The following is a 10101-nucleotide window of genomic DNA, read 5'->3' on the forward strand; positions in this document are numbered from 1 at the left end:
CATTTGCAGAGATAGTATACCTTTTTACATATCTCAGTACATGGGCAGGGTTTGTGGAAAATGTAAGATTAGGTGCAACCTGTCTTGACAGGTGTAGAATTCCTTATTTTAACTTTCTCCATTATTTTCATTCACTTTAACTGCATTCAATACCACACAAAAGTGGATTTTTAAAAGTAAAGCCCAAATAATTTGTAAAAAGCCATTTTGTCATGATGTGACTTCAACTCTTTTGGCCACTTATTCTTTCTTCTACTCTTTTTTTAGGTAAGTGTCAAAGAAATAGAATTTTTATTAGTATTATCTTAACAAAGTCATACAGATTCTCGACAAAGATTGTGTTTTATTGGATATAAACATTACCTGCAGTAGCACGGAATAACTTTATCCCTTGTTAGTGGGGATGCTGTTTTGTCAGGATCAGTGTGTTCTTGCATATATATGTAAGCAACACTGTTATATGTAGAGAAAGTAGGGCAAAACCTATTTAAAGTGTTGGTGTTAATCAAAAGCACAGTCTATAATTGGAAATCTGAGACAGTAGTGGTACACTCATAAAGTTTTTGTTGGTATAGTGTGGCGAATTGTTATGTGAAGTGTGTAGTGCTGTTTTTAGCTGGAAAATACTGCAAAAAGCAAATGAAAAATCCCCAGTAGTCCTGTCATACTGAATGAGATTTTCTTTGCCTAGTCAGATTTAAATTGTAAATGCATAGAGTGTACAATCTTCTCTCTTAACGACAAATGATGTTCAGAGGTCAAATACAAGATTGTTTTTTTCACCTCATTGTGCTTTATGGGAGTAGTCAAGAACATTTTTGTTTTCTATGATGTCTGTCCCAGTAATGTCACCTCTTTTTTAAATGTGCGTGGGAGAGTGGTGATTAAATAGCTTGTTTCACTTTATGAAGTGACAGCCTTTGGAAAGACCTCAACAAAGATCAGGATGCAGGATGCAGGATGACCTCAATCTCTCACTCATCATGATAGCTCCCCATTCACATTTAGCTGTCAGCATCACACAGATTGCTTGTATTTCCTCTTTGATGTAGATGTGACACATTCCCACTATATACAGTATTTATACAAATTAACAGGGGCAAAAGAATATATGGATGAAATAAAAAATGCAGGTACTTCCACAGAAGTTTACTGCAAAGGCTATATGTAATATAGGATAATAAAAATTTAAGTGACTTCTCCTGTTCAATATTAGAAACATTATTAATCTGGAGAAGACAGAAAGAAAAATGTGTAAGATTTGTGACACAGCATGGGAAAAGCCAACCAACAAAGCAGGCTGAGAATCCCGTCTGTGAGAATTAGATTGTGCTGTACTGAGAGGTCCAAATAGCTCCTGAGACAGTGCGCAGCTTTGGAGTGCAATTTTCAAGTATTATGATGTGCAAAGCTTAGTGTGCATATGGGATGATCTTCTGTCTCAGTAAAAGACCAGATATGTGGTGGGATATGATCGATCGTGGCTCAAGAGTTGGGAGTTCGCCTTGTAATCAGAAGGTTGCTGGTTTGAGCCCCGCCTTGGACAGTTTTGGTCGTTGTGTCCTTGGGCAAGACACTTCACCCGTTGTCTGCTGGTGGTGGTCAGAGGGCCCGGTGGCGCCAGTGTCTGGCAGCCTTGCCTCTGTCAGTGACCCCAAGATCCTCCTATTGATCCCCTACCTAATCACACAAGGCAAGGTGTGAAAAGGTGTGCGCCCCAGGGTGGCTGTGGCTCCAATGTAGCTTGCCATCACCAGTGTGTGAATGGGTGGATGACTGGATGTGTAAAGCGCTTTGGGGTTCTTAGGGACTAGTAAAGTATAGGACATGATGTAATTCAATGTGAAATTAAACCGTTGCAAGAGTCCAGACCACCATAACACCACTCTCATCTGCCATCTGACTGTATTTGCACAGTATGTCACAAGAGAAATTAAGACATTTGATGTTTTTTTATGCTAATGTGAAGGATGCTTACTGTGCCTCTGCTTTACCACCACTTGGCAGATCAGATCACAGTCTGATTTTTTTCCAGCCCACATATAAACCCTGTGTAATGAGGTTCCTGTTATCACCCGCTCATTCAGGAAATGATCTCCTGAGACCAGCAAGTCTCTCAGGGACTGTTTCAAGTGCACAGACTGCTGGAGCCACAGGATGAAAACATAAATGTCGACACTGATAGCTGGGTGAACACTATCATGGACTAAATTAACTTCGCTTTGGCTCAGGGTAAGAACGCTGTTCTATGAGTTTGGGGGGGTGATGATAGGGCTGACTTTGTTGTCTCTCTTTCAGGTGTCTAGTAGGTGGAGCTGACCCAATTTCAGATGCAGCACACCTGAGCAGGCCAGGTCTGAATGAATCTCTGCTGGCTCCTTTAGTTGCTCCTTACTCTTGTGTATAGGGGAGACCGGGGATAGTTGTAACGTGGGTCAGTTGTAACACTTCCAATTTCTCCAATCAGGGCTAAGTTTCAAGTCAGTTCTGCTATCACATGTGAAAAATCAGCACATTTTGTCAAACACAGACAATTTAACACGAAAAAAAGTAATTTGTATGCCAAAAAGTAAGTTTTTCTACTTTATTTCAATGTTTAATAGCATTATCTGCTTTGCAGTTAAACTCATCAAACTGAAATTGTGTTATTTGTATGTCTATGGGGATATATTCTGTGTAAGTCTTTAGTGCTAATGTTTTAGCCGTTGGTTGTAATGTTAGCTAGTTCATGGCTATAGGAGTCTGGGTCAGTTGTAACAGCAACAGTCTGGGTTAGTTGTAACAATAATGCAGATGTTACAACTTACCACACTATTACTTTAACTTATATTAAACAAGTTGGGGCAACGACATCAGCAGAGAGAGGTTCACTGGTCGCTTTTGTATATGCGGTTAATGCCATTGGCAACACAATTCCTCCACTGTTTGTGTTCCCACACATAAATTATGCAGACCTCTGTGTCAGAGATGGACCAGTAGGAAGTACTGGTAGTGGAAATAAATCAGGATGGGTGTGAGAAACAGATTTCCTCGTCTTTCTGAAGCACTTTGCAAACCACACCAAGGTAAGCCATGATAAAAAGTAATGGAATTGCGATGCTGGTGAACAACTACATTATTTCAGCTTCGTTGTTATGTTCAAAATTGGTGCAAGAGTTGTAGGTTATAATGCCCACTGAGCCAATGAGGCCAAACTCAAGGAAGACCAACCAAAATTAATGAAATATTCAGTTGCAGAAAATTCCATAATTTGTCTTTTTTGGGGGGTTGGAATATGTTCAAAAGCTAGATTTCTGCATTCTGTCACACACACACATAGCTACATAAATGGCTCTAAGTGCATTCATGTGTTGAATAAACAAAGATTACATGTTAATATTTTGTTAGTACCCTTATTTCATTGTGTTACATTTCACCCCAGGATATGTTACACCTAACCCAGACTATGGGGTTAATTGTAACATTTCACTCTTTGTGTTTAGGGCCATACCATGCAATGGGTAATTGTGCTGCAGAGAAAATAGCTGCACTATTTAATAGCCGAGACATGTAAATACTTTGCATTACATTTTGAATCCACTACCTTAAACGAGCTCCAATTTACAGACAGAAATGTCAAAAATGTTACAACTATCCCCGGTCTCCCCTACTGCTTGACTGATCAAGCATTTGTCCTGGTATGGTGCATTCAGCCATGGCAGTCATACCACTCGATCTGTTTTTGGGTTTCTTTTCTTTATTCCATTAAAATATCTCCTAGCCTCCCAAGTGTCTGTGTGGTCTCCCTCCTCCTTGTCAAATCCTTTGAGCCTGGATGTGACAAACTAGCTCTACAGAGACTCTCTGGATCCAGTCTGTAGAGTTAGTCTGTGTTACTAGTGACCAATAATAAACCCTGGTCACCAGTAACATTAAGGAACTGCTTAAACAGAAATATCAACCATTCAAGGAGTGGGACAAGTAGAACCTCAGGTGTATGCAACAGGAACTTAGTGAGAGTCTGATGCAGGCTAAAATGGAGTGTGAGCTGTAGAAGAATAACAGCAGAGAGGTGTGAGGGGAGTGTGGAACATCACTGGCTACTCCAAGAATGTCCAGCTCATGGATGCTAACAAGAACAAGCCCAAGTTTCCTTAAAGATGTTTCAATTCTCATGAAGCTTCTTCAGTTCTATGAGCAATTGGTGAAGAGTCCCTATGGGAGTGACCCCAAGATCCTCCTATTGATCCCCTACCTAATCACACAAGGCAAGGTGTGAAAACGGGTGTGGGTCACAATCAGCCAAAGATTCGGTGGAACCCATTGTGAAACCTAGCCCCACCTTATCATGTGATATACTGAGGTCAAATGGCCCAGGGTGTGAGTGGCTGTTATGGTGTCTGGGAAGGGATCTCAAAACTAGGTTATACTGTAGATGGCCGACACTTGGTGTCGTAAGCCACCGCCTCTTTTCAAAGGTCATTCTCAGTGGACATTGATGGCTTCTTTCACTCCTCTTTCAAACCATCTATCTTCTCTGTCCAAAATGCAAACGTTGGCATTCTCGAAAGAGTGACCTTTGTCTTTTAGATGCAGATGGCAGCCGAGTCTTGTCCTGTGAAGGTGGCTTATCTACGTTGTGCCTCCAGAAACGTGAAGGTTCTGGATAACTGAGAACCTTCACAGACAACCATCTCATGAGTCTAGAGGTCACACATGCAATGGACTCTCCCCGCCACTAAAAAAAAAATCAGTCACCTGTACACATTTGCCCTCCTTCTCCAATTTTTTTTATCCTCTTCATCCTGTTTTTTGTTTTTTTGTTTTTGTTTTTTTTATCTCAATTTTTCATAATAATAATGTTTAATTTATTCCTGTAGGAAATTGCTTAGTCCTCTGCGTTTAACCTATTCACTCATTGAAGTAGTAGGCAACTACCTATCCAGCGCCTGGGGAGCAGTGTGTAGAGACGGTACCTTGCTCAAGGGTACCTGAGGATAGCCATTCGGTGGATTTAAACTCCCAACTTTCCGATCATGGGGCGAACACTCTGCCTACTGAGCTATCCCTGCCCTGCTCAGATTATTTAGATTATTTAGATTATATTTTATTTATGGTTATGACTGAATGTTTTTTTAATGGAGTTGCTTTAATCTGTCTGTCTGTCTGTCTGTCTGTCTGTCAGTCACAGGAAAAGCCAGCCAAAGATACAGACTGAGAATACCAGCTGTGGACAAAAAATGTCAAACAAGAAAACTGTCAAGAGCAGCTAGACTTTATAAGCTTTATCTAAACTTCACTGTCTGCAGTAACTCTCAAAACTGTCTGAAAAATGCAGTTTATTGAATAGTTTCTGATGCAAACTGCCAATAAACATAGCACTAATTAGCTCCAAATCCTTGTCAAGCAAACCTCCAGGCTATTAGAAGTTATGCACAGCCCCATGGGCATGAGAGTCTGAAATAACCAGTGAGTCAGCAAAATTAACCTTTCAGTTGTCGTTGAAGACTTTTCTGTCTTTAGCCTGTGGTGGTATAACTCTGTGGCATCTGATCTATTGATCATTTCATGTAAACCTAGTAGAGTTATCGGAAGTTTAACAATTTACAAATTGAGTATTTATCTATTTGAATTGTATTGTTGCTAATAATTTAAAGACCCCGAGGCAATCACAATTTGACATCTTCAAGTTAAAAATTTATAGAAAATTAGCAAAGATAGAGGGTCAACGACCCTCTTAAGGGAACCCGCACTAGAGCTTAAATAACTATGACTTGCCACCATTTGGTTTTAAAAGTGAACAAGCTTCTTGGGTGAGAGGTGAAACATCTCTAAGAAACTTTAAGAGGTCCAGTCGCTTTCTTTCCAAACTCCTTAGGCTACTATGACCTGGATGACTGAGAATCTACACAGACAAAAAGACAGCCTTGTAATTCAGGTTAGACTTTTTTGATGTCGGCTATCTGTCGTGCATGTAAAGCTAAGGTATTGTAATCTAAATCCTCAGTCCTGGACAAGTGCGGTCACAAAAAACAGGCAGGCATGCAATATGTCCACTAGTACCTCACGGTCTGATCATAAAATTTATGTGACTTGGACCTGACACTAATGCACTCTAAGATGCTGGAGGTATAATCCAGGCTCAAGGGAACAAGTGGACTATGGCTGCAACAAACACTCACAAATACCCTCACAATAGAGGTTGAGGGTTTTTTCTTTGATATGGCAACTAGAGCATATTGTGAAGTTTGATTGTTCTCACACAATGATTCTCTTGAATCATGAAAAAGGCAAACACATAAACAAGCAGTCACAATATGAACTACTGTCGTGTGTGTGGGTCAGTTTGAAATTCAAATCAAATAAAGCTTGATGCAAATAAAGTCCTACACTCTAAAAAATGATTCATGGGGTTAGTAAGTAAAGCTTAAAATTAATAGCTTTTTCTGCATAAAAAATTAAGTTTGTTGCATGTACACATTGTAATCAGTTGATAACTTAATTTAATGAGTTGGTCGAAATGAAAATAAAGAAAACAGTCTTAGCTCAGTAATATATCGATTTTGAACAGACATTTCTGTGTTAACTTAACATGAAAGTGTATTCAGTTAATACAACTTAAAAATCTCGTAAGCGTCCTTTAAAAGCTGAGTACAAGGCTGACTTGCCCGGACATGTTGTGCTCTCAGACCACTGATCGAAAGAAACGGAGGCAAAGAGAGAAAGCAGAGAAGCGGCATTTTGTACGGAACATTATCAAACGTTAAAGCTTTGTGGTGAGTACAATTTTTTGCCTTGTTTTATTCACAGCAGCTAATAACTCTAACTCTAACTTTAACTCTATCAACACGCACTGCAAGAAATCCTTTTTACACAACACTAAACTCTTCCTCGGCGAGTGGTGGTGATAAGCTAGTAACGTTACACTTCTGGCTAACTTGTGAAGTAATTCGACCGTAACATTAGTCTTTGTTAAGTTTTGTTTTACGGTGGCAGCCAAATGGTGTTAATTGACACTGAGCTTCTGTAGCAGTAGTTTTAACTCTGCAAAGACAGGGTAATACATGTTTTTCTTCTTTCTACTTTGAAATCGTTGCAGCGTTGATGAAGGTTTGACCAGCAAAAGGCTGGGCCATTTTACATTCATGACTAAACAAATGTAGGTTACTGAGTATACATTCGGTTTAACATCGATGCATTTTGATGTTTAAGTCCTAGAGTTATTTTTATGTGAGATTGAAGTTTGTTAATTGAGCCCTAGCTGAAGAACAGCCTGTGTCAAAGTTCAGTCAAAAAACGCGGGCGAGGAAGCGAACGCCATGTTGTAGAAACGCCACAGGAAAGATCTTAAGTAACATTCATAAACTAGTTGTTTTAATGACATTACATTGAGTGTGCATTAGCACATAAAATATAATTTTGCTCTTTTGGGTGTTAACTGCAGATACATAAGCGCAGTTGTATCACTTAAGAAAAAATATCTTTGATTTGGAAACATAACATAACATTCTCCATTCGCAGGCAGGAAGTTGTCAATCAAGCACCAAAAATCAATGACCTGAAAGAAAGATGGCCTGCTCTTTTTGATGCAGTTCAGGTAAATATTTTTCCATAAGATAATTTGCAGTATGTATTCTTTTAAAGTAAATTGTATACATTAACATGTTGTGCCTATTTGTGCCTTTTTTTTTTATACAGATAAACCAAAAATTCAGAAGGATCACCACTGTTAACCTGGAGACAACATTCATGGCAAAGCTGGGCCAGTACTCTCAGAAAATAATGTCCTTGCTGTCCTCAAGAGGAGGGGCTGCAAAAATGCGCATTCGGCGCATCCAGAACATGCTGCTAGAGGTATGAATGAATGAAATGTAGTTTATTTCAAATAGGATAATCCACTTTTTTTTTCCAATAGGTGATATTGAGTCTTAAAAGGTAGCTGTTTACAACTCAACTATGTCAAATTATTGTTTAGAGCTTGAGGCACAAATATCAATTAAAACTATAAATACTTAATAATAAAACAAATTATAGGTGATGTGGATCATGATTGGCAGAGTAATATGCAAGATTTTGCAGTTTTTCTATTTGTTACCTGGATTTTTCAAGTTCATGAATTGATCATTTCAGAGAAATGATCTTTGAAATGATCAATTCATTATTTTGATTATCACTGGAAATCTATAATTGGTACAGTTCAGGCCATATAAAGTCAATCCTTTTTTTTTTTTTTTTGGATGTAATTATCAAAAACCCATCCTCCTCGAAGAGCAGTTCGACATTCTTTTTCTTATTCACAGGACGATTCTGTGGAGAGAAGGCGAGAGGTCGCTATCCGTGGCTTAGTGGTGTATCTCAGGGAAAAGGAGGAGGATCTCTTCAAAGAGCAGGTAAATCAGACATGACTATACTTTGTATTAGAGCTACGATCTAATCTATTATTAATTGATTTCTAAATTAATCGGCAACTATTTTGATAATTGATTGATCGGTTTAAGTAATTATTTTAGAAAAAGAAGTCCAAATTCTCTGGTTTCAGCTTCATAAATGTGAATCGTTTCTGGTTTCTTTACTCCTCTATGACAGCAAACTGAATATGTTTGACATTTGAGGTCATCATATTGGGCTCTGAGAAACATTGACATTTTTCACCATTTTCTGACATTTTCTGGACCAAACAACTAATCAGATAATCGTCAAAGGAGCTTGCAAAGAGAACCTTCACAGACATAATCAGATAACTAAAATTGTTAGTTGCAGCCCTATTTTGTGTTACTCTCATGTATAAGTATGATTACTTAAAACATTTATATTGATTCTGATCTACCAGGATGGTGGCGGCGATATTACCAATGAAGTGATGAAGATTGTAACCAGAGGTGCCACAACGTCTGATCCAGCCAGCGCAAGGATCATACTTGAAGGAACAGAAGTCCTAGCAGACCTGGATGTACCCAGAGCCTGTGCCTTGCTAATGGGGCTGATATATGCACTCAACCTCAGCTACCCAAAAGAACTGAAAAACACTTTTGAAAAACACTTTTGAAGTGTTTCAAAAGATATTCCTCGAGCTGGATGATCTGAAAGCCAGTCCTAAGGTAATGTCACTAAAAAGTAAACTGTTGTACTAAAAAATGTGAAGAGTGAGGCTATCCTCAAATTAAACGGGAAATGTTCCACTGTTGTTTGCAATGTGTTGTGTTACATACTGTACAGTAGGCAGTAGGTGTAAAGTTGAGCGTTGAGCATTAAGTACACCTAGTTAAAAATAATGCACTTTAAAAGGATAGCTCGGGTCTTTTGAAGTGAGGCTGTATATGAGGTACATATGTATTGTGAGTGTATTACACACAGTAGATGGCAGTCAGTAAGCTCCACTTACGGAGAAGCAGACGGGGCCACCGGCACGCAAGATGAGCCTCCATCCTAATAAAACTGATGTCAGTTTAAATGTACATTATATCAAGAATATGTTTACTGCTTTATTTTGCTATCAGACAGCCTTTTCTGTGAGGAAAGAGAAGTTCTACTGCTTGTTGTTTCAATCGCTCTGGCCCACCAGCGTCCATGGACAAAAACAGCAATTTTACCTGACAGCACACAGGAGTTGCTGGTCTCCTGCTGCCTTGATCAGTAAGTGTAATTGTGTTATTTGGTGACTTTGGTGTTAGTTCGGGTTAGTTCAGATTTACCAAAGTCACACAAACAAACTGAGCCTATCGTGCGTGTTGGTGGCAGGAATGTGCTGACTGCTGTCTACTGTGTGTAATACACTCACAATGTACTTCATACTTAAAAAAACCTAAACTATCACTTTAACACAAACAAACTTGAATCAGAGCATGACTGTCAAAATGTTCAGTCTTTTTGAGACAGATTTATGTCATTTATTTTATGGAGGCAACAATTTTGTCTGCTATTGAAATGTCAATGAGTCTGGAATGGTGGACTGGTGTTCTAATAAACAGTTTGATCATAAAACTGGAATTTCAATGTGTAATTTATTGTATAATTGTAAGTTATAAGTTATTGTAAGTTATTAGTACTCAAAAAAATTAAGGTAACAATTTGCATGGATATTTCTGAGTAGAATAAAAGTAAAAAAATAAGTTTTAATAACTA

At 38.6% G+C, this 10101-nt stretch overlaps 1 protein-coding gene and 1 long non-coding RNA gene across 2 annotated transcripts; both read left to right on the forward strand.

Moving 5' to 3' along the window:
- The first annotated feature begins 6623 nt into the window (after nucleotides 1–6623).
- Nucleotides 6624–7547, forward strand: LOC145428523 (uncharacterized). The gene is made up of 2 exons (XR_013908810.1): nucleotides 6624–6755; nucleotides 7501–7547. It is a non-coding gene; the product is annotated as an uncharacterized LOC145428523 (long non-coding RNA).
- Nucleotides 7548–7681: 134 nt separating this feature from the next.
- LOC145428522 (uncharacterized) lies at nucleotides 7682–9162 on the forward strand. The gene is made up of 3 exons (XM_080300784.1): nucleotides 7682–7833; nucleotides 8280–8369; nucleotides 8810–9162. The coding sequence occupies exons 1-3, from the start codon at nucleotides 7729–7731 to the stop codon at nucleotides 9023–9025; spliced, it is 411 nt and encodes a 136-aa protein (XP_080156910.1). The 5' UTR covers nucleotides 7682–7728; the 3' UTR covers nucleotides 9026–9162.
- The last annotated feature ends 939 nt before the right edge of the window (nucleotides 9163–10101 follow it).

The sequence above is a fragment of the Astatotilapia calliptera genome, chromosome 4 (assembly GCF_964374335.1).
Source record: "Astatotilapia calliptera chromosome 4, fAstCal68.1, whole genome shotgun sequence".
Lineage (NCBI taxonomy): Eukaryota > Metazoa > Chordata > Actinopteri > Cichliformes > Cichlidae > Astatotilapia > Astatotilapia calliptera.